Here is a 23,867-nt window from a genome sequence, read left to right as displayed (position 1 = left end):
ATCCCATGCCATGGGCTGCTTCTTCCCAGGGAACCCCTGTTCCTGAGGGTCCCATTTTCACCCCTGCACCCCCAACCCTGGCACCCACATGCCATGACCCCAAATCCCTGGGGACCATGTTCCCACAGGAGCCCCACTCCTCAATCCCAGGGAAATGGGATGCAGGGACAGAAGGGGACAAGAAAGGTGAGGATGAGGCCATGGGGATGGGATCATGGGGATGGGATCATGGGGATGGGATCATGGGGATAGGATCAGGAGCTGGTGGGGGTGACCTGGGCCAGCGTGGGGTGAGTCCGTGGTGTCCTGGTGCCCGGGATGTCCACACTGTCCCCATGTTCTGCCTCAGCCCTGGGTGGCCTCGGTGTCCCTGTTCCCACGGCATCCGTGCCACACGGATGTGGTGCAGGGGTGGCTGTGACACAGACATGTCCCCTGGCCTCGCCAAATCTTTTGGGGACCACCCCCACCCACTTTCTCACAAGAACTGCTGTCCCCACGGGGACAGTTTGGGGACAGCCCCCACACTCTGTGCCCTAGCTGGCACTGTCCCCACGGTGCCACCCCCACCCAGCCCTGTCCCTTCTCCCTTCCAGCCCAGACCCTCGGCCTCGCTGGTGAGTCCTCGGGGGATGCCCTGTCCCCACCCCGCTGTCCCCAGCCCCTCGCTGGCCCTGGCAGGCTGGTGTCCCCTGTCACCCGCAGGTGCCCAGACCACCCAGCTCCTCGTGGAGCCCCCCTGGCTGCCAGCGGTGCTGTGGGAGCGGGTGACACTGACCTGCCAGGGCTCGGGGACCGCCGGTGCCACCACCTGGTACAGGGACGGGCAGCGCTGGGGACAGCAGGGACGAGACCACGTCACTGTCACCGAGAGTGGCACCTACCGGTGTGCCAGACCTGGCAGTGGGTTCAGCCCCCCCGTGACTGCCTCAGACGGTGAGGGGGGTTTGGGTGTCCCCAGCCTGGCACCGCGGGGACCCCGAGGGCTCTGGGTGGGCTCTGCCCCATGGGTCACTCCCTGGTGTGACCAGAGCCTGTCCCCTGCTCTGGGGACATCCCAGAGCATCCCATTGCAGGAGACCCCCACGCTGGAATTGGGGATCCCTGGTACCCTGGTGTGACCCATTGGGGGCTCCCGGTGCCATCGGGTGTGACAGGAGCCCTCTGTCCCCCAGATGATCTCCTGCTGCTGGAGGGGGACACGGTGACACTGCCCTGCCGGGTCTGGCAGGACATGTCGGTCACGGGGGTGTGATTCTGTCATGGGGACAAGGAGGAGGGGAGGTCCCCCAGTGGGACCAAGCTGTCCCTGTCCCCTCTGCAGCTGCACCGCAGCGGCCGCTACCGCTGCAGGGCTGGGTGAACTCCAGGTGTCATTGTGGCCACAGTGACCACCAGTGATGAGACCTCATGGACCCCTGGACCTGCAAGACCCCTGGGAATGACCATGAGGCTCGTGGACCCCTAAAACCCCTGGACACCTGATCCCTATTAACCCCTTTGTCCTGGCAGTAAGACCCCTGAGCCCCCTGGACCCCTGAGCCCCTGGCCCTGCTGGTGATGCCTGTGGACCCCCCAAACCCGTGCCCCCCCTGGAAATGACCACGAGGCTCATGGACCCCCAGGACCCCTGAGCTTTGTGAACCCTCTGGTCCCGGCAGTGAGACCTGTGGACCCCAAAGAACCTAAGATCCCCAGGACCCCTGGACCCCTTGGAATGATCATCAGGCCCATGGACCCCACAGGCCCCTGGACCCTGGAGACCCCTGGACCCCCGGCCCTGTAAGTGATGGCCAAGGACCCCCAAGGCTCACAGACCCCTCGGGAATGACCATGAGACTCGAGGACCCCAGGACCACTGAGCCCCCCGGTGATGCCACACATGAACCCCCAGAACCTGATGCCCCCCTGGCCCTAGTGGTGATGCACATGGACCCCCGAGACCCTCAGCCCGCCCAGCCCTGGCAATGAAGCCCCAGGGACCCCCCCAAGCCCGGCCCTGACCCCCAGCCCGGTGCTGACGTCACACAGGTGATGTCACCACACTGCACCGCCGCAAACAGCGCCCCCTTCCTGTTCCCAGGAAAACCGCACCCCCTGTTTCCATGGCAACACACACACGGTTCCCATAGCAACATCATCTTATTTCCATGGCAACAGTCCCTCTTTCTCATGTCGGCAAACCCCTGTCCCCACGCCCTCAGCACCCCAAACCCATGGCAACAACACCCTTCTGTTCCCATGGCAACAGCCCCCTCATTACCATGGCAACAACCCCTCCCATTGCCCTGCCCACACCTCCCCATTCCCACGGTAACGGCCCCCCAAGCCCATGGCGACTGTAACCCCTGTTCCCATGCCCACCGCTCCCGTTTCCATGGTAACAGTCCCTCGGTTTCCATGGCAACACCCCCTCCTTCCCATGACAACAGCCCCGTTGCCATGGTAACACCCCCGTTCCCACGCCCACAGCGCATGCTCCTCACTGCCCCCGCCTCTGACTACATTTCCCATCACCCTCCGCGGCCCGAGGCGCACTAACGGCTCTCGGCTGCTCCGCGGACTCCATTTCCCATCGCACCCCGCGGCGCGGACGGGAGGGGTGGATCCCTACGGCGGCCGGCGCGGGCCCGGTCTCGTGACGCGCGCCGTGCGCGGACGCCAAGATGGCGGACGAGGAGGGCGAAGCGCGGCCGGGGGCGCGGAACGGGGCCGGGGAGGGACCCCCGGGCGGGCCCCGCGTCGTCCGCATCGTCAAGTCCGAGTCCGGTTACGGCTTTAACGTCCGCGGGCAAGTGAGCGAAGGCGGGCAGCTGCGCAGCATCAACGGCGAGCTGTACGCGCCGCTGCAGCACGTCAGCGCCGTGCTGGGCGGAGGGGCCGCCGACCGCGCCGGGGTGCGCAAGGGGGACCGCATCCTGGAGGTGTGAGTACGGGGGGGCCGCCTACCCACAGCCCCCCGGTCCCGGGAACGCGGCCCCCCACACCCACGGGCAGTCCCGGGGGAGGGGGAATGGGGGTCCTGAGGGGCTCTGAGGGGGCTGGGGGCGATGAGGGGCCCGGGCTGAGGGGACACCCGAGCCCTTGGTGCGGTGCTGGGGTGCTGAGGGGGCTCTGCGGGGCCTTTGGCTCTGGTGTCATGAGGGGGATTGAGAAGCCCAACCCGTGGGGGGTTTTGGGGGGTCGTGAGGGGGCTGGGGATCGTGCGGTGAGGAGGGACTGAGAGCCCCGGCCCTGGCTGGGGGTTTGGGGGGGATCCTGAGGGGGCTGAGCGCCCTTTGGTGAGGTTTGGGGGGGTGTTGGGGGTCCTGAGGGTCCCTTGGTGAGGGTGTGACTGGGGAGGAGAGGGAGCCCCCGACCCCTGGTGGGGATTTTGGGCGTCCTGAGGGGGCTGAGGTTCCTTTGGTGGGGGTGTCATGAGGTGGGGGTGAGACCCCCGGCTCTTTGTGAGAATTTGGGGGATCCTGAGGGTCCCTTGGTGAGGGTGTGACTGGGGAGGAGAGGGAGCCCCCGACCCCTGGTGGGGATTTTGGGCGTCCTGAAGGGGCTGAGGGTCCTTTGGTGGGGGTGTCATGAGGTGGGGGTGAGACCCCCGGCTCTTTGTGAGAATTTGGGGGATCCTGAGGGTCCCTTGGTGAGGGTGTGACTGGGGAGGAGAGGGAGCCCCCGACCCCTGGTGGGGATTTTGGGCGTCCTGAGGGGGCTGAGGTTCCTTTGGTGGGGGTGTCATGAGGTGGGGGTGAGACCCCCGGCTCTTTGTGAGAATTTGGGGGATCCTGAGGGTCCCTTGGTGAGGGTGTGACTGGGGAGGAGAGGGAGCCCCCGACCCCCGGTGGGGATTTTGGGCGTCCTGAAGGGGCTGAGGTTCCTTTGGTGGGGGTGTCGTGAGGTGGGGGTGAGACCCCCGGCTCTTTGTGAGAATTTGGGGGATCCTGAGGGTCCCTTGGTGATGGTGTCGGGGCGAAGGGGTGAGACACCCCCGGCTCTTTGTGAGAATTTGGGGAGTCCTGAGGGGTCTAAGGGTCCCTTGGTGAGGATGTCTTGAGGAGGGGTTGAGACCCCCAGCCCTTAGTGGGAATTTGGGGGTCCTGAGGAGGCACCAAGGGGGCAGAGGATCCCTTGGTGAGGTTTAGGGGATCCCTAAATGGGGGTTTTGAGGGGGCTGAGGGTCCCTTGCTGAGGGTGTCATGAGCCCCCAGCCCTTGAGGGGAATTTGGGGGGTCCTAAGGGAGGGGCTGAGCCCAGACTGAGCCCCCCAGCCCTCAGTGGGGGTTTTGGGGGTGTCTTACAGGAACCTCTCAAGGGGGAACCCTTGGATTTCAACAGGGGGTCCATCCTGGGGAGGTCAGGGGGGCATTTTTAGGGATAAAACCCTTGGATTTCAGCATAGAGACTCCTAGGAAGGGCAGGGGGCATTTTTAGGGTTAAACCCCTTGGATTTCAGTGTGAGGACCATCCTGTGGAGGGCAAAGGAGCCCCTCATTTTAGGGATAAACCCCTTGGATTCCAACCTGGAGACACTCCCTTCCCACTCCTGGCTCTCGTGTTCTCCAGCTGCTGCTTTTTAACACCCAGAATTGTAACTTTGCCCCAGAAAACACCTTCCCATGGGAATATTCCTGCTGTGTGGAAACTCATCTTTCCCCCCAAACTCATCTTTCCTCCAAAAAACCCCTTAAACTTTGCGGCTGTTTTGGGGCTGAAATCCCTCCAATCCCAGCGTGGGGGTTGATTTTCAGGGATCCCTCCAGATCTTCCCAGCGTCGCACTTCGCTCCGGGTCGGTTAAGTCCAATTACTGATTAATTCCAGGGATTTCCGAGCTGCAGGAATGTTTTGCTGCCAGCTCTGGAAGTCCAAGGAGTGTGAGGAACTGTCAGGACCTGCCCGTGGCCGGCGAATCCCGCAGAAATCCCAGCTGGGGTTTGGCTCTGTCCCAGCTGACCCAAATTCCCGATTCTTTGATTTTTCCGTGCTGGGAGCAGGGGGAATTCTGCACCTGGATGGGCCAAGTCGGGGGAGCAGCGTTCCCAGGCTGAGCGGGGAGGGTTTTGTGGGATGAAATTTTCCCTCATTTTTGAGTGTTTTGGGGAACATTTAAAACGCTGGGTTTGGCGTGAGAGAGAGGTTTGGAGCTTGGTGCTGGAATTTTGGGATTCAGTGGCCAGTGCCAGGTGAGAACTGGAGCATGGTGTGTGAAATAATTAAGCCCTGGGGTTAATGATGGTTAATGAAGGAGGTTTGCTCGTGGTCTCCCAATCCTGGTATCCCTATGGGAGCTGGAAGGATTGGGAATTTCCTCTTGGTTTATCCATTTATTTCCTGGGAGAGTTGGCTTTAATTTGTCCCTGTGTCCTGCAGGGTTGGCTCTTGCCCTATTCCAGTATTTATGTATCCCAATATTTCAATATTCCAGTATTCCAATTTTCCAATAGCCTTGCATGCCAATATTTCAATATTCCTATATTTCAGTATTCCTGTGTACCAATATTTCAATATTACTGAAATATATTTCAATATTCCTGTAATTTAGTTTTTAGTATTCCTGCCTTCCAATATTTCAATATTCCTATGTTTCAATATTTTGACATTCCAATATTTCAGTATTGCAATATCCCGATATTCCAACACTGCTATATTCTTATTTCCCTATATTCCCATAATTCAGTGTCCCTATGTTCCAATATCCCTATTTTTCTATATTCCAAGATTACCCAATTCCCATATTCCAGCATTCCCATCTTTTGCTACAGAAACCACCCCAAAATTCCAGAGTCCCGTCCCTGTTCTGGCAGCATGAAACTCCCCTCATTTTCCTAAGATCCCTGAAAATCCCAACCCCTGGAATTCCACGCCGGAGGAGGAAACAATAACCCGGGATTCCCAAAATAGCTCCGATTTCCCTTCCTTTCACGGGAGCAGCGGGATCGGGGAGGGAAATCCGCTCTCCCGGCCACCCCGGTTCCTCCGGAGGGAACTCCCCAGAATCCAGGCCCTGGAGCTCCGGGAGGAGCTGCCTGCGTGGCTTTGGGATGTTCAGGGTGTCTCGGGATGTTGATTCCATGCAGGATTTCCTTCCCACCTCCTGGAATTCCCAGCAGGCTGGCCCCGAGGAGAGGAATTTTTGGGGAGGAAGAACCTGAGCAAGGAGGTTGTTCTGCTCCTGAGGAATTCCTGCTGGGATTTATAGGGGATATTTGGGATGTGGGTGCTCACCTGTGGCTCTGGCACTCCACAGCTCATCCCTATCCTGGAAAACCCCGGAGATCACCCATCTGAGCGTGTTTTCCGTGAAAAACCCACTCTTCCCGATCCTCATCCCACACCAACGGATGCTCCAGGTGCTGCCTGGATGCTCCTGTGCCCACTCCAGGTTCTTTTTCCATCCTTCCCTCCCAGATCCAGCATCCACCCTGTGCCTTCCCAAGGCTTTGGAATGCTCCAGAATCTCCGGGAGCATTGGAGACAGACAATGGGAGCTAATTGAGCTCTTGATTAACGCCCGGAATGTCGATCATCGCCGATCCACCGGGAAGAGAAGCTCCGGAGCTGCTTAGGGAAGGACAGAATGGAAGAAAAAGGGATTTATCCCTGCAGCTGAGTGGGAAAACAGCCAGTTTTAGATGAAGTGGGCAGGGCTGGGCGATCCTGGATCCCACCAGACTCATTCCTGCAGCAGGGAAACCTCTGGAACAGGTGCAGCACTGGGAAGGTGTCAGGTTTTGATGGAATAACCTCTGGAATCGGCGTCTTCCCAGCATTCATGTGTGAGGCCAAAGGCTTTTCCCTCAGGGGATTGGACTGTTCCTCTCTCCGTGGGCTCAGTTTCCATTTTATGGGACGGGAAGAGCCAGCTCTGCCTTGGATAAGTCCGGAATGGTCTCTATACTGCAGTGGGAGCTGCTGTCTCGGCACATTCCCGGTGTTCTGCTCACTAAAGGCACTGCTGGGAATTCACTCCGGGAATGGGCAGTGGGAATTTCCTTGGCCAGAGGCTCTCAGGGGGTCTTTAACCTTGGAAAATTTAGGAAATGGATTGGAAGTGGAAGCTAAAATCCCTCCAATCACCAGCTGATTCTTCTTCCCATTATTTTCTTTTCCCCTTTTCCCCTTTTTTTTCCCCATTTTCCCCTTCCCTCTGGAATTTCTCAGATCCTTCACGCACCCAATCCAATCCCAGGGATCCCCATCTCCAGGATGCTCCTCACCCAGTTCCTCACAGTGAATTCCCCTGACACATCCCAAGTCAGGGAATTTTCCAAAGTCCTGGTAGAAAATGACTCAATCCCTGTTGGAACAGGAACCCCGGAATGTTTTCCGTGTCATGGGGCCCTTGCTCATCTGTGTTGGCGTGATGGGAATTTTGCTTCATCCTCAGGCTTTGCCAACAGCTCTGCTCTTCCAGATGGAAGATTCCCAGATTCCATGGTGTCCTGGCCTTTACCAGCAGCTCCATTCTTCCTACTGGAAGATTCCCAGATCCCAGGACCTCCCAGCCTTTGCCAGCAGCTCTGTTCTTCCCGATGGAAGATTCCCAGATCCCAGCCCAGCTGGTGGATGAGGCATTTTCCACACTGCCTCCGTTATATCCAGGGAATATTGCACTGGGCTGAGGAGCTTCTTCCCAGCTCCCTGGAAGAGGGGTGGTGGGAGTGCTTGGGAGCCCCCGGGAGAGGAATTCCATGAGAAATTCAACCTCCAGCTTCCACCCATTGAATCCTGAGCTTTCCCCACTGTAACCTTCCCATGGAATGAAGGAGAAGAAGGCTCCTCCATCCTGCAGCGGGAAATGCCAGAGCCTCCTGCTCTGGGTGGAACCCTTCCACATTCCCAAAAAAGGGATTTATCAGAGTAAGTTGCTCCTGGAATGCTGCTGGGAATGGCTCTCCTCAACTTACCATCCCATGGCAGAGTCGTGGCTGCAGATCCACCTTCCCAGCAGGAAGGATCCCTTGGATCTGGTGTCATCTCTTGGATCTTGATGTCCTTTCCCTGCTCCCCTCACATTCCCTGGATTCCTTGAAGGTTCAGAGCAACACCTGGATCCATTTTCTAGCTCCAAGTGGAGCCAGAAGCTTGAGGAGCAAAACATCCCAGTGTTCCTTTTTCTTGGGAAGAGGCTCCTGGATCCTGTGGATCTGCGGCTGCTGTGCTTCCCTCCTGGATTTAACATTCCTGGATTCCAGCTTCTGTTGCCATGGTGACTTCATCCCAAAGTTCTGACTCCTCCTGCTCCTTGAAGACAGACACGAGCAGGGAAGCATCCAAGCTTGGGAAGACCCTCTGGGAGTGATTGGGAGCTGGCATTTTTGGGAGTGGAATTAATTCTTTTGGGGAATTCTGGGTCCTGTCTGTGCCCCTTTCCCAGAATTTGCTGTTGGCTCAGGGAGAAAACATCTGAGGGTTGCTGCATTATCCCTTTTCCCTGGAATGAAACGTAAGCTCCAATGGGTTTGGATAGTCTTGGGTAGTGTTGAAGCTGGAGGAAACTTTTCCAGCTCCTGGAAAAGTTGGAATTTTTGAAACCTGGATCTCTCACCTGGATTTGTAAGCAGAGATCTGACCTTTCCAGGGTGATTTCCTGTAAGGAAAAATTCCATAAAAATGGATGGATGGGACTGGTCAGTGCTGTTCCTTTCCCTTGGAGAGCTGGAGATTGAAGGCCAAATCCCACTGTGGATCCTGGGACCAGCCAGCAGCACGGAATGAGGGCAATTCCAGGCTTTTTGGTGGAGAAATTCCTCGGTGGGAGTTGGGATTGTGGCGGCATCACCACAATGAGAAATTCTGAGCAACTTTTGTGGAAGGGATCCCTCGTCTCCAAAGCGGCTTGGGAATGTCTTGGGTCTCCAGCACATCATGAGGTTTGGGAAGTTTGGGATTGTCTGGGATGAGTTTTCCTGGGCAGGTTGGCCAAGGTGTGATCCAGATTTTCTGGGCAAAGCCAGATCCTTTCCATGAGGTTCTTGGGAATGCCAGGAATGTTCTCTGGAGCTGGCTTGGGAATATTTTCTGTATTTCTGTGGGATTTTCCATTGTCTCCAGGAAGTTTGGGGTTGCTTGGGATGAGTTTTCCAGGGCAGGTTTGATCCATGTTTTCTGGGCAAAGCCAGATCCAGGCCATGGAGCTCTTGAGAATGTCAGGAACATTCTAGAGGTGGCTTGGGAATGTCTTGGGTCTAAAGCATTTCTATGGGACTTCAGGAGGTTTGGGATTGGTTGGGATGAGTTTTCCTGAGTAGGTTGGCCAAGGCATGATCCAGATTTTTTGGGCAAAGCCAGAGCCAGGCCATGGGGTTCTTGGGAATGTCAAGAATGTTCTCTGGAGGTGGCTTGGGCATGTCTTCAGCACTTCCATGGGAGTTTAGGATATTTTTCCCTTTAGGAACGGGGTGAACGTGGAGGGAGCCACACACAAGCAGGTGGTGGATCTGCTCCATGGGAATTTGGGATATTTTTCCCTTTAGGAATGGGGTAAACGTGGAGGGAGCCACGCACAAGCAGGTGGTGGATCTGATCCGCGCCGGTGAGAAGGAGCTGGTGCTGACGGTGCTGTCGGTGCCGCCGCACGAGGCCGAGAGCCTGGAGCCGCCCGAGGAGCCGCTGGGGCCGCCCTTCTACGACTACAGCGAGAAGCAGGCGGTGCCCATCTCCATCCCCACCTACAAACACGTGGAGCAGAGCGGGGAGAAGTTCGTGGTGAGGCTTTTTCCCCCTGGGAATGGGGGGGAAATCTGTGGGTTTGGGGTTTTGTTTGTTGGTGGGGGTAGCGGGGGTTGTTTGCACTAAGTAGCGGGGTTGAAATATCGGATTATTGGAATACAGGAATGTTGGAATATAGGAATATAGGGCTGTTATGATATGGGGATGTTGGGATGTTGAACGTAGGAATACAGGGTTATTTTAATATAGGAATGCTGAAATCCCAGATTGGGATTTGGTCTAAAATCCCATAATTTGGGACTTTGGATGCAACATGAGAAGTTTGGGATCTCTCAGTGTCTTATGGGAAGGAGCCAGGAACCTCAATCCCAGGATTTGGAGCTTTGGATAAAACTCAGAGAGTTTGGGATCTCTCTCTATCTTGGAGGGAGTATCCATGACTGTGAATCCCAAGATTTGGGGCTTCAGATGCCACATGAGAAATCTAGGATCTGTCTGTGTCCTGGGGGCAGTGGCTGTGATCCAGAATCCCAAGATTTAGGTCTTTGGATGGAAAATGGGGAGTTTGGGATCTCCCTGTTTCTCAGAGGGAAAAGCCATGAACGTGAATCCCAGTATTTGGGGCTTTGGGTGTAACACGGGGAGTTTGGGATCTCTCAGTGATTCATGGAAGTTGGGATCTCTCAGTGTCTCATGGGAAGTATCCATGATCCCAAATCCCAAGTTTTGGGGCTGTGGATGGAACATGGGGAGTTTGGGATCTCCCTGCATTCCATGGGAAGGAGCCAGTAACTTAAACCCCATGATTTTGGGCTTTGCATGGAAAATAGGGAGTTTAAGACTTCTCAGTGTCTCGTGGGAAGTATCCATGATCCTGAATCCCAAGATTTGGGATTCCTGATTCCTGGAATACCAGGATCAGCAGGGACACTCCCCATCTCCAGGCTCAGTGCATTCCCCTCCTGTCTCCCCAAACCCCTCTCTCCAAGAGGGTGGGCACGGCTGAGCTCTGGGGAACATTTCGGGAACATTTGGGAATTCTGGGGCCTCTCTCCCCAGGTGTACAACGTTTACATGGCCGGGCGGCAGCTGTGCTCCAAGCGCTACCGGGAATTCGCCATCCTGCACCAGAACCTGAAGCGGGAATTCGCCAACTTCACCTTCCCACGCCTGCCCGGCAAGTGGCCGTTCTCACTGTCCGAGCAGCAGCTGGACGCCCGCAGGAGGGGCCTGGAGGAGTACCTGGAGAAGGGTGCGGTGCTCCCAGAATCCCTCCTCATCCCTAAATCCATCCTCACCCCAATCCCGCATCCCAAAATTCCTCCTCATCCCTAAATCCATCCTCTGCCCAATCCTGCACCCCAAAATTCCTCCTCATCCCTAAATCCATCCTCACCCCAATCCCGCATCCCAAAATTCCTCCTCATCCCTAAATCCTCTGCCCAATCCCGCACCCCAAAGTCCCTTCTCAGCCCAAAATCCATCCTCACCCCAATCCTGCACCCCAAAATTCCTCCTCGTCCCTAAATCCATCCTCACCCCAATCCCGCACCCCAAAATCCCTCCTCATCCCTAAATCCCTTCTCATCCCAATCCCGCACCCCAAAGTCCCTTCTCAGCCCAAAATCCATCATCACCCCAATCCTGCACCCCAAAGTCCCTTCTCAGCCCAAAATCCATCCTCACCCCAATCCTGCACCCCAAAGTCCCTTCTCAGCCCAAAATCCATCCTCACCCCAATCCTGCACCCCAAAGTCCCTTCTCAGCCCAAAATCCGTCCTCACCCCAATCCCGCACCCCAAAATTCCTCCTCGTCCCTAAATCCATCCTCAGCCAAAAATCCCTCAGCTCAAAATCTCTTCTTAGCCCAAAATCCCCCCTAACCCAATCCCACACCCCAAAAATCCCTCGTCCCTGAATCCCTCCTCATCCCAAACCCCTCACCCTAAAACCCCTCATCCCAGAACCCCTCACTGGCATTCCCAGGGGGGATTCCTGGTCCATTTGTGGGTTTCCTCTGGGAAGTTTGGGGTGGTTGGGTGGGATTTTGGGGTGAAGCGTCCTGGAGAGGGTCTGGATCCATGAGGGACACCAGGACATGGGGAACATGGGGTTAACAGTGACACTGGGGACAGGAGGTGACAGAGGTGACCCAGGGGACAGGAGGTGACAGAGGTGATCCAGGTGACCGAAGGTGAGCCATGGGACTCTCCTTGGGCTGGTCCACCTTGGAGAAGGTCTTGATCCACGAGGGGACACCAGGACATGGAGAACACGGAGTTAACGGTGACACTGGAGGTGACCCAGGGGACAAGAGGTGACAGAGGTGACACTCAGGGCACTGCAGGTCTTGGTCTGATCCACCTTGGAGAAGGTCTGGATCCATGAGGGACACCAGGACATGGAGAACATGGGGTTAACAGTGACACTGGGGACAGGAGGTGACCCAGGTGCAGGAATTCCTCTCAGGATGAGGGAAGAGGTTGCTGGGCTGCCCCTGGAGGGGACATTCCCAGGTCCTGGTGACATTCATGTGACAATCCGTGTGTCCCGCAGTGTGCTCCATCCGGGTCATCGGCGAGAGCGACATCATGCAGGAATTCCTGTCGGAGTCGGACGAGGTGGGTGACGTCATCCCGTGGAATTCCATGGAAAAAACCCTTCCATGGAATCGCCAAGGTGGGAAAACCCCTCCTGCCCAACCATCCCCAAGGCCACCCCTGATCCCTGTCCCCAAGTGCCACACCCATGGGTTTTGAGGACAATTCCAGCCATTTTTGGTGGGATTGAGGCTTGGTCCAACAGAATTCTGTAGGGGGAAAAAAACCTTCCTTGGAATCATGGAAAAGCCCTTGGAGCTCCTCATATCCAACTGTCCCCGAGGCCACCCCTGATCCTTGTCCCCAAGTGCTACATCCATGGGTTTTGGGGACAATTCTGCCTGTTTTTTTTATGGGATTGAGGCACCCCAAGCTCCCAGAATTCCTCCAAACCCCACAATCCTTTGGGATCCAAGAAATGAGTGGGAATTCCAGGCGGTGAATTGGTTCCAAAGCCCCAGTTTGGGACAATTCCCAGGATGGCAATTCCGCAGTGCCCTGGGCAGCGCTGACCATGAAGGGATGAAGGAATTCCATGGGGGAATTTTCCCAAATAATCCCACCTGGAGCTCCCTGGCCATTCCCTCATCCTGTCCCTCAGGAGAAGAATCCAACCCCATCCCTCCTCCCACTCTGAATTCCGGCTGGGGGATTTTGAGGGATCACAAACCACTGGAAAACAGGGATTTCCTGATTTTTTTTGGGGATTTTCCCTTTTCCCCAGAATTACAACGGCGTCTCCGACGTGGAGCTGCGGGTGGCGCTCCCGGACGTCACCACGGTGACGGTGAGGGTGAAGAAGAACAGCACCACGGACCAGGTGTACCAGGTGAGCCCATTCCCACCTGGAATTGCCCTTCCCACCAGGAATTTCCATCCCCTCAACTCAATTTCCCCACCCCCACATGGATTTTCCTCTTTTCCGCCTGGATTTTCCTCTTTCCCACCTGGAACTTCCATCTTTTCACCTCAGTTTTCCTTTCACCACCTGGATTCTCCTTTCCCACCTGGAACTGCCCTTCCCACCTGGAATCTCTGTCCCCTCAACTCAATTTCCCCACCCCCACCTGGATTTTCCTTTTTCCCACCTGGAATTTTGTCTTTTCCCACCTGGATTTTCCCCTGTTTTTTTGAGGATTGGGATCCACTGGATCCATGGATTATGGGGAATAAAATAATACAGGGCAGACCCTTTGGAAAAATGAGATGGAAAAGAGTAGGAATTCCAGAATCCTGCGGATGAACGGGATTTGGGTGTGTTCAGGACACAACCCATGGAATTCCACGCCGAGTTTGGGATGATCCCAGACAGGAATTTCCCACTCCTTTTCCCTGGGGAGTCCAGGCTGGAATTGTGGACACCCCACAACCTCGACATCCCCGGGAATCGGGGAGCAAAACGGGAATGAAAAGCTCGCCTGGTTCTGCTGGCAGAGTTCCAACCGGGTTTTCCGTGGTCAGGGAATTCCCGGCAATGCCCGGCTGGCGCTGATCCCGTTTTCCCGGCGTTTTCCAGGCGGTGGCTGCCAAGGTGGGCATGGACAGCGTCACCGCCAACTACTTCGCCCTCTTCGAGGTCATCAACCACTCCTTCGGTGAGCCCGGAATTCCGTGGAATTTAGGGAAAAAAAAAAAGCTGGGAAAAAAGGGAATGAAGGGGATCCGTAGGTCCTTAGGGTGGGGTTGTGGAATCTGTGGGGCAGGGATGGCTCCCACCATCCCAGGCTGCTCCAGCCTGGTTTTGGATGGTTCCGGGGGTGGGGAATCCATGGAATAACTTGGGATAGGGAAGGATTTATCCCTAAATTCCCATAAAAGCAGAACAGGGAATCTTGTAATGGTTTGGGATGGAAAAGGTCCTTAAAGATCCCTGGGGTGTTGGGACCTCCCACTGTCCCAGTTGATCCAAGTTGGAATTGGACACTTCTAGGGATGGGGAATCGTCCTGGCTGGAAAAGCCCCCTGAGACTGAGGCCAATCCCACCAAATCCCATCCCCCAGGTGCTACTTCCAGGCATTATTGGGATAATTCCTGGGAACAGTGGCTCCACCATGCCCTAAGCAGTCCCTTCCAACACCTGATCACCTTTTCCATGGGGAAATATTCCCAAATATCCAACCTGGACCTCCCCTGGCACAATTTGAGGGGATTTTTCCCTAATTTCCCAGGTTTTCCCAGTGCAGAAGTTGGCTCTCAACGAGTTCCCCCACAAGCTCTACATGCAGAACCACACCTGGGATTTTTGGGATGATCCTCCAGATTCCAGGGGTTTTGTAGGGATTTGGAATCATTCTGGAAGGATCTGGGGATAATTTTGGAAGATTTTGGGACCATTCTGGAGGATTTGTGGTCATTCTGGAGGATTTGGGACCATTCTGCAGCATTTGGGGTCATTCTGGAATAATTTGGGGTCATTCTGGAGGATTTGGGATCACTCTGGAAGGATTTGGGGTCATTCTGGAGGATTTGGGGTCGCTCTGTAAGGATTTGGGATCATTTTTTACGGTTCCCTGTGGGGAAAACACCATTTTAACGCCGATTTTCTTTGGCTCTCCTGGAATCCCTGTCCTCCCCACGCCCTGACCCCGACATTCCACGGCCTCTCCGGGATTTCCCGGGCCGCTCCCAGTGCGGAAGTTGGCTCCCAACGAATTCCCCCACAAGCTCTATGTGCAGAATTACACCTCGGCCGTGCCGGGGACGTGCCTGACCCTACGCAAGTGGCTCTTCACCACCGAGGAGGAGGCGCTGCTCAACGACAACGACCTGGCCGTCGCCTACTTCTTCCACCAGGTACGGAGTTCCCACCTGGAATTCCTCTGGAATGCCCCTTCGGGTGGGGGAAAACCCCTCATGGGGTGCTTGGGTCCCACAGTTGATCCCACAGTGGGATGGGGTTTTGGTTGCTTTCATGGGATTGAGGCACCCCAAAGTTCTCTGGCCATCCCAAGGTCCCCCAGGTGAGGAATTCCCAGCAGGAATTCTCATTCCTGTTAGGAGAGGTGGTGGGTTGCAGTGGTTGATCCCAGTTTTGGTAATTCCACGTGGTTTTGTGGGATTGAGGCACCCCAAGCTCCCAGAAGTGCTCCACAGGTGAGGAATACCCAGCTGGAATTCCCGTTCAGGTTGGTAAGGGTCACTGGGAGGTGGTTGGGTCCAATGGTTGATCCCAACTTGGGGAATTCCACCCATTTTTTATGGGATTGAGGCGCTCCTGGAAGCACTCCAAAACCTGCTGTCCTTTTGGATACAGGGATTGGGGTGGGAATGACCCAGGGGAAACCTGGGAATTCCAGAGGCAAAGCCAGCTGGGTGCCAAAGCCCAGATGTGAAGAATTCCAGGGATAGAGATTCCAGCACTGCCGTTCCCAAGGAAATCCCCGTTTCCCACCCAAATTCCCCTGGTTTTGTGCTTGGATCATCTTCACCTGTTCCCAAGCATTCCCAGGCTTCCCAAATCCATCCTCCCATCCCAAGGGACTTTTCCCAAACTCCCTGTGGATATTCCAGGACTTCCCCAAAGCTGCCGTGGTGGGAATTGGGATGGGAAAATCCCCCCTTGGAGCCCTTTTGGGGCTGGAATTTGGGATCAGAACCCCTGAGGGTGAAGCAGGAGGTGGCTCCTCCTCCTCCCATCCCAAATCTCAGATTTTTCCTGTTTTTTTTCCTGTTCCCAGGCCGTTGATGACGTCAAGAAAGGCTACATCAAAGCCGAGGAGAAATCCTACCAGCTCCAGAAGCTCTGCGAGCAGAGAAAGATGGTCATGGTGAGTGAATTCCCTGGGATCCCAGTGAATCCCTGGAATTTCCCCATGGAATCCCTGCCTGTGTCCGTATTCCCAGGGAATGCCCTGGAATCCTGGTGAACCCTTGGGGTCCTGGTGACCCTCTAGCATCCCGGTGACCCCCTGGGATCCCAGTGCATTCCCTGGGGTCCCTGTGCATTCTCTGGCACCCCGCTGAATTCCCTAGGATCCTGGTGACTCCCTGGCATCCCGGTGCATTCCCTGGGGTCCCGGTGACTCCCTGGAACCCTGGTGACCCCCTGGGGTCCCGGTGTATTCCCTGGCAGCCCAGTGACCCCCTGGCATCCTGGTGTCTCCCTGGTGTCCCGGTGCATTCCCTGGCACCCTGGTGTCTCCCTGGAAACCCAATGCATTCCCTGGGACCCCAATGCACTCCCTGGCAGCCTGGTGCATTTCCTGGGATCCCAGTGACTCCCTGGTGTCCCGGTGCATTCCTTGCCATCCCTGTGCATTCCCTGGGATCCCGCTGACTCCCTGGGGTCCCGGTGCATTCCCTGGCAGCCCGGTGACCCCCTGGCATCCTGGTGTCTCCCTGGTGTCCCGGTGCATTCCCTGGCATCCCTGTGCATTCCCTGGGGTCCCGGTGAACCCCTGGTGTCCCAGTGCATTCCCTGCCATCCCTGTGCATTCCCTGGGATCCCAGTGACTCCCTGGTGTCCCGGTGCATTCCTTGCCATCCCTGTGCATTCCCTGGGATCCCGCTGACTCCCTGGGGTCCTGGTGCATTCCCTGACACCCTGGTGTCTCCCTGGAATCCCAATGCATTCCCTGGGACCCCAATGCACTCCCTGGCAGCCCGGTGCATTCCCTGGGATCCCAGGGACTCCCTGGTGTCCCGGTGCATTCCCTGGCATCCTGGTGCATTCCCTGCTGTCCCTGTGCATTCCCTGGGATCCCGGTGACTCCCTGGGGTCCTGGTGCATTCCCTGGCACCCCGGTGTCTCCCTGGGATCCCAGGGACTCCCTGGTGTCCCGGTGCATTCCCTGGCATCCTGGTGCATTCCCTGCTGTCCCTGTGCATTCCCTGGGATCCCGGTGACTCCCTGGGGTCCTGGTGCATTCCCTGGCACCCCGGTGTCTCCCTGGAATCCCAAAGCATTTCCTGGGACCCCGATGCATTCCTTGACACCCCAGTGCATTCCCTGGCACCCTGGTGACTCCCTGGGGTTCCGGTGCATTCCCTGGGACCCCGGTGAGTCCCTGGCAGCCCGGTGACTCGGCTGTTCCCGCAGTACCTGAACATGCTGCGGACATGCGAGGGCTACAACGAGATCACGTTCCCGCACTGCTCGTGCGACTCGCGGCGCAAGGGCCACGTCATCTCGGCCATCAGCATCCGCCACTTCAAACTGCACGCCTGCACCGAGGAGGGCCAGCTCGAGGTATTCCCGGCAATCCCCAGGTCACCCCCGGCCCCACAGCCCTGCATCTGTGCCATCCCGGATCCCTGGGGTCATCCCGAATCCCTGGGATTGTCCCCAGCCTCACACGCTGGGTTTTACACCATCACCGTGTTCCCAAATCTGTGGGGTCATCCCTGACCTCACACCTTGATTTGTGCCATCACCGTGTTCCCAAATCCCTGGGGTCACCCAAACTCCCTGGGGTGGTCCCCAGCCTCACACCCTGGGTGTTACACCATCACCATGTTCCCCAATCCCTGGGATTGTCCCCAACTCCCTGGGATTGTCCACGAGCTCACACGCTGGGTTTTACAGCATCTCTGTGTTCCCAAATCCCTGGGGTCACCCCAACCTCACACCTTGATTTATACCATCTCCATGTTCCCAAATCCCTGGGGTCACCCCAGCCTCACACCTTGATTTATACCATCTCCATGTTCCCAAATCCCTGGGGTCACCCCAACCTCGCACCTTGATTTATACCATCTCCATGTTCCCAAATCCCTGGGGTCACCCCAGCCTCACACCTTGATTTATACCATCTCCATGTTCCCAAATCCCTGGGGTCACCCCAGCCTCACACCTTGATTTATACCATCTCCATGTTCCCAAATCCCTGGGGTCACCCCAGCCTCACACCTTGATTTATACCATCTCCATGTTCCCAAATCCCTGGGGTCACCCCAGCCTCACACCTTGATTTATACCATCTCCATGTTCCCAAATCCCTGGGGTCACCCCAGCCTCACACCTTGATTTATACCATCTCCATGTTCCCAAATCCCTGGGGTCACCCCAGCCTTGCACCTTGATTTATACCATCTCCATGTTCCCAAATCCCTGGGGTCACCCCAGCCTTGCACCTTGATTTATACCATCTCCATGTTCCCAAATCCCTGGGGTCACCCCAGCCTCACACCTTGATTTATACCATCTCCATGTTCCCGAATCCCTGGGGTCACCCCAGCTCCCTGGAATTGTCCCCGAGCTCACACCCTGGGTGTTACAGTATCACCGTGTTCCCAAATCCGTGGGATCATCCCCAACTTCACACCTTGATCTGTGCCGTCGCTGTGTTCCCAAATCCCTGGGATCACCCCCAAATCCCTGGGACCATTCTTAGTCTCCCACCCTGATTTGCACCTGGACTGTGTTCCCAAATCCCTGGGATCATCCCTGATCTCAGAACTTGGATTTGCCCCTGCTCCATGTCCCCAGATCCCTGGGATCATCCCGATTCCCTGGAATTTACCCTGGGATCATTGCTGACCTCACACCTTTGGATTTGCAAATCCCTGGGATCTCCGGGAGCTCCCTGCTGGGATTTGGGAAGCGCAGCCATTGCTCTCCAGGACAACTCCGGAAATCCTCCCTGTGCTAAACCTGAGACAAATCCTCCATTTCCCCTCACCCCCTGAACCATCCCAATCCCGCTGCTCCTGGGGCTCCCCCAGCTCCCCTGCCCGGGATCCCGCGGCGTTCCCGGCTCACCTGGGGCCGGGAATTCCGCAGAACCAGGTGATCGCCTTCGAGTGGGAGGAGATGCAGCGCTGGGACACAGACGAGGAGGGCATGGCCTTCTGCTTCGAGTACGCGCGCGCCGAGAAGAAACCGCGCTGGGTCAAGATCTTCACCCCCTACGTGAGTGTCCCTGTCCCAGCCCGCCCGGAATGCCCTCAAATCCCACCTGGAATGCCCTTGGGAATGGGATGTGTGAGTGGAATCCCCTCAAATCCCGCCTGGAATGCCCTTGGGAATGGGATGTGTGAGTGGAATCCCCTCAAATCCCGCCTGGAATGCCCTTGGGAATGGGATGTGTGAGTGGAATTCCCTCAAATCCCGCCTGGAATGCCCTTGGGAATGGGATGTGTGAGTGGAATTCCCTCAAATCCCGCCTGGAATGCCCTTGGGAATGGGATGTGTGAGTGGAATCCCCTCAAATCCCGCCTGGAATGCCCTTGGGAATGGGATGTGTGAGTGGAATTCCCTCAAATCCCGCCTGGAATGCCCTTGGGAATGGGATGTGTGAGTGGAATTCCCTCAAATCCCGCCTGGAATGCCCTTGGGAATGGGATGTGTGAGTGGAATTCCCTCAAATCCCACCTGGAATGCCCTTGGGAATGGGATGTGTGAGTGGAATTCCCTCAAATCCCGCCTGGAATGCCCTTGGGAATGGGATGTGTGAGTGGAATTCCCTCAAATCCCGCCTGGAATGCCCTTGGGAATGGGATGTGTGAGTGTCCCAATCCTGCCCGGAATTCCCTCAAATCCCACCCGAGATTCCCTCAAGCCCCACCCAGAATTCCTTTGGGAATGGGATTGTAAGTGTCCCAATCCTGCCCAGAATTCCCTCAAATCCCACCCGGAATTCCCTTAGGAATGGGATCATGAGTGTCCTTGTCCCGCCCAGAATCACCTCAAATCCCACCCAGAATTCGCTCAGGAACAGGATCATGAGTGTCCCCATCCCACTCAGAATTCCCTCAAATCCCACCCAGAATTCCCTCGGGAACGGGACTGTGAGTGCCCCAATCCTGCCTGGAATTCCCTTGGGAATGGGATGTGTGAGTGTCCCACATCCTGCCCGGAATTCCCCCAAACCCCACCCAGAGTTCCCTCAGGAACGGGATCTGCGAGTGTCCTGAATCCTGCCTGGAATTCCTTCGGGAATGGGGATGGCACCTGGGCACCTTGAGATTTTTGGGAAGGGAGGCGCTGCAGGGGCTGGAGGAGCTGGAGGCACAGGAGAGCTGGGAAAGGAAGGGCCGATCCCAGAGACTGAGCCCAGAGAGGCTGATCCTGGGAAAAGCTGGTTCTGCCCTGGAACTTCTGGTTCCTCCATGGAGCTGCTGGCTTCTCCCTGATTCCTTCCTGAAACTCCTGATTCTTCCCTAGAGCTCCTGGTTCCTCTCTGGAACCCCTCTGGAGCTGCTGGGTCCAGGAGCTGCTGGCTCCTGTTTGGAATTCCTGGCTCCTCCCTGGAGCTTCTGGTTCCTCTCTGAAATTCCTCTGGAGCTCCTGGTTCTTTCCCTGGACCTTCTGATTTTTCCCTGGAGCTGATGGATCCAGAAGTTCCAGACAAGAACCAGGAGCTCTTGACTCCTCTCTGGAATCCCTGATTCTTGTCTGGAGCTCCCAATTACTCCCTGGAGCCTCTGGCTCCTGCCCAGAACTCCCAATTCCCCTCTGGATCTCCTCCCTCCCCCTGGTTCTCCTGGATTTTCCCTGATTCCCATTTTTCCTTGGCAGTTCAATTACATGCACGAGTGCTTCGAACGAGTGTTCTGCGAGCTCAAGTGGAGGAAGGAGGTGAGAATTCCAAACTTTTCCCTTTCCCAGGTGGCTTTCAGTGGGAAATGCTTCTCCTGGTCCATAATTCCCCCAGGGAATGACTGGATAATCCCAGGATGGGGAAGAGCAGGGGAGGAGCTCTAGAGGTGGGGAAGGTTTAATGGAGCAGCTGGAAAACGGAGCTGCAGGTGTTGGGAAAAGGCTCCTGGAGGTGGGATTGGGGTTGAAATTGGGATTGGGATTGGCATTGGAATTGGAATTGAGATTAGGATTAGAATTGGGGTTAGGACTGAAATTGAAATTGAAATTGGGATTGCAACTGGAGTTGGAATTTGAATTGAGATTAGAATTGGGATTGGAATTGGAATTTAAATTGGCGTTGGGATTGGAATTGGGATTGGCATTGGGATTTGAATTGGTATTGGGATTAGCATTGGGATTGGGATTGGAATTGGGGTTTGAATTGGCATTGGGATCGGGATCGGGAGGCTCCAGGTGTGTTTAAGCCCCGTGCTGGGATCTGAGCCATTCCCAGCCCTCCCAGCCCCTCCTCAATCCCACTTTGACTCCACCCCATTTTCCCAGTGGGAATCCCGGGGTCCTGCCACCTTCACTTTGTCCCCTTTTCCTTCTTTTCCAGAACCTTTTCCAGCTGGTCAGGTCACAGCAAAGGGACGCGGCCACTTAACCCCGGGAGCTTTTCCAGGAATCCCAAAAAATCCGTTATTGTATTAAAGCCCCCCCCCAAACTAAATCTCATTAATTCCAAATCCATTCGTGCCCATCATCTTTATGGAATTCCAGAGGAAAAAACAAAAACAAACTGGAAATCCACCTGAGGGGGGTCCTTTTTCCCACTCAGATCCAGCTCCAGGCTGGGAATTTTGGGGTGGTTTTGTTTTGTTTTGTTTTGTTTTTACAAATGGAATTCAAAAATTGTTGTTTCTGCTGGGTCAGATGTGGAAAAATAGGAGGAGGAAAAAGCAGGAAAAAGCCCTGGGAATGTTCCATTCCTGCCTGGGCATCCGTGGGAATAATTCCTTTAAAACCCCACGGGGTGGCAGCAGCTTTTAAAGGGATTTTCTGCCCATTTCTCCTCCCAATCCGTTTTTTTTTTTTTTTTTAATCACTACGGATTAAAAAAAAACAGGAAAAACATCCAAAAGGAGTAAAATTCCAAGGAAATGCCTCTCCTGGCACAAGGATCCCTCTCATGGATTTGTATTCCCGCTTTTTTGGGGTGTTTTCCCAGGGATTTGGGTGTGCCTGGCTCCTTGGGATGGGATCTGGGAAATTCCAGGATCCCGAGGCTGCCCCTGGATGGGGATGAGCAGCTCCCAGGAGGAAAAATAACCTGGAAAAGCCAATTTTCCCTATTTTTCAGTGGGATTTTTTCTCCCTGAATCCAGTGGCTGGGCAGCTCGCAGGAGGGAAAATAACCTGGAAAAGCCAATTTTCCCTATTTTTGAGCACTTTTTATCCATGACTTGGGTGTCCAAGCAGGAAAAATAACCTGGGAAAAAAACATTTTCTGTCGTTTTGAGCAGGATTTTTCCATAGTTCTGGAGGAAATGTAAGGTGGAAAACTCATCTTCCCTGGTTTTGAATGGGATTTTTCCACGGATCCAGTGGCTGGGATGTTCCCAGGAGGGAAAAATAGGCAGGAAAAGCCTTTTTTTTCCCTGGTTTGGAGCAGGAATTTTCCATGTCTTGGGTGGACGAGCAGCTCCCAGATGGAAAAACCCTCTGGAAAAGGTATTTTCCCTAATTTCCCATGTTTTGGGAGGAAAAATACGGTGGAAAAGCTGTTTTTCTTTGGTTTTGAGCGTGATTTTTCCGTGGATCCAGCAGCTGAGCAATTCCCAGAAGGAAAAATTGTGGAAAAGCCATTTTTCCCTGGTTTCGAGCAGGTGTTATCCACGGTCCAGCAGCTTCCAGCAGGAAAAATCACCTGGAAAAGCTGTTTGTCCCTGGTGTTGAGTGGGATTTTTCCATGTTTTGGGAGATAAAAATCACCTGGAAAAGCCGTTTTTCCCTGGTTTTGGGCTGGCCTGGAGCCGGTCCCGCCGGGGTTTGGGGTGGATTTGGGAATATTTGGAACCAACCCCAGCAGGAGCATCCTGGCCTCATTCCCGACCTCTGGAATGCTCCAAGGTGGGATTTTCCCCAAAATTCCCTTTTTGGGAAGGGGTTTTCCCCACTCCTCCCCCTGGAGCCGGGATAGGGAGTTTTTTTTTTTTGGGGGGGGGGGGCGGAATCCCAAATCCTTGGCTCTGGAGCAGCTAAGAGCCGGGAATTAATTCCATTAATTGGATCCCTGTAATTAATTGGATTTCCGTTGTCCTCGGGAGCCCCGAGCCTTGGAAAACCCAGGAATGGGGGAGGGAAACTGGGAGAAGTTTGGGATTCCCAAAATCCCCCCTAAAATCTCCTTCAGCACCCCCAATTTGGGTAGAAACCCAGGAAAAGCCCGATTTTGATGCCAGTTTTCCCGCTAGCCCCAAATTCTGACAGATCAAGGAGAACTGAACCATCTTCCTGTGGATTTTTTTTATCCAAAAAAACGCAAAAAAAAAAAAAAAACCAAAAAGGGAGAAATCAGTCAAAAAAAATACAAAACCAAAACCCTGCCCCCCACCCTTGTCCCATTTTCCCTCTTCCAGCTGCTCCCATTCCTCGGGTTCCCGGTCGGGAAAAGCCCCTTTAGTGTAATTAATTGTAACATATTCTTTTAAATAAATTGATTTATTGAGGAAATTCCAGAGGGCCGTGGCCGTGCTCCTTCCCCTGGGGGGGCTCCCATGTCCCCCCCCCCGAAACCCGGGAGAATCCAGGGATGGTCTCAAACTTCTGGACTTTGGGAATTCAGTGGGTTTTTAAGGTGTGGTTTGGTTTTTTTTGGTGGTTTTTTTTTTTTGTTTGTGTTTTTTTTTTCTTTAATTTTTTTATTTCGACAGAAAAACCAAAAAAAAAAAAAAAAAAGAGAGAGAAAAAAGTCAATTCTGAAAGGAACTGCAATAAATAGCAAATAAATAAAGCCTTGAGCCCAGGGGGCTTCACCGCCCCCCCCACAACGCCCCCCAAACACCCCCCCCACCCCCCAA

General features: G+C 55.1%; 1 protein-coding gene across 2 annotated transcripts; it reads left to right on the top strand.

Annotated features, from left to right (window-relative positions):
• The first annotated feature begins 2,611 nt into the window (after positions 1-2,611).
• On the top strand, positions 2,612-23,520 carry SNX27 (sorting nexin 27). Of its 2 annotated transcripts, XM_068174954.1 has the most exons (13): positions 2,612-2,926; positions 9,385-9,421; positions 9,504-9,698; positions 10,722-10,914; positions 12,219-12,283; positions 12,987-13,091; positions 13,779-13,857; positions 14,893-15,056; positions 15,941-16,030; positions 17,302-17,451; positions 18,985-19,113; positions 20,722-20,781; positions 21,404-23,520. In XM_068174954.1, the coding sequence occupies exons 1-13, from the start codon at positions 2,667-2,669 to the stop codon at positions 21,449-21,451; spliced, it is 1,575 nt and encodes a 524-aa protein (XP_068031055.1). In that variant the 5' UTR covers positions 2,612-2,666; the 3' UTR covers positions 21,452-23,520. The 2 variants fall into 2 exon arrangements, with proteins under 2 accessions (XP_068031055.1, XP_068031056.1); XM_068174955.1 differs by lacking the exon at positions 9,385-9,421 and having other exon boundaries at positions 9,467-9,698.
• The last annotated feature ends 347 nt before the right edge of the window (positions 23,521-23,867 follow it).

The sequence above is a fragment of the Anomalospiza imberbis genome, chromosome 29, assembly GCF_031753505.1.
Source record: "Anomalospiza imberbis isolate Cuckoo-Finch-1a 21T00152 chromosome 29, ASM3175350v1, whole genome shotgun sequence".
Taxonomy (NCBI): domain Eukaryota; kingdom Metazoa; phylum Chordata; class Aves; order Passeriformes; family Viduidae; genus Anomalospiza; species Anomalospiza imberbis.
This window is presented reverse-complemented; position numbering and strand designations above follow the sequence as displayed.

What these genes read in the sequence shown, in the direction of transcription:
- SNX27 (XM_068174955.1), top strand. Translation starts at nt 2,667, where the DNA reads ATGGCGGACGAGGAGGGCGAAGCGCGGCCGGGGGCGCGGAACGGGGCC. An exon ending in GGGGACCGCATCCTGGAGGT is followed by an intron (nt 2,927 to 9,466) that starts GTGAGTACGGGG and finishes TTTTCCCTTTAG; the next exon opens with GAATGGGGTAAACGTGGAGG. An exon ending in AGAGCGGGGAGAAGTTCGTG is followed by an intron (nt 9,699 to 10,721) that starts GTGAGGCTTTTT and finishes CTCTCTCCCCAG; the next exon opens with GTGTACAACGTTTACATGGC.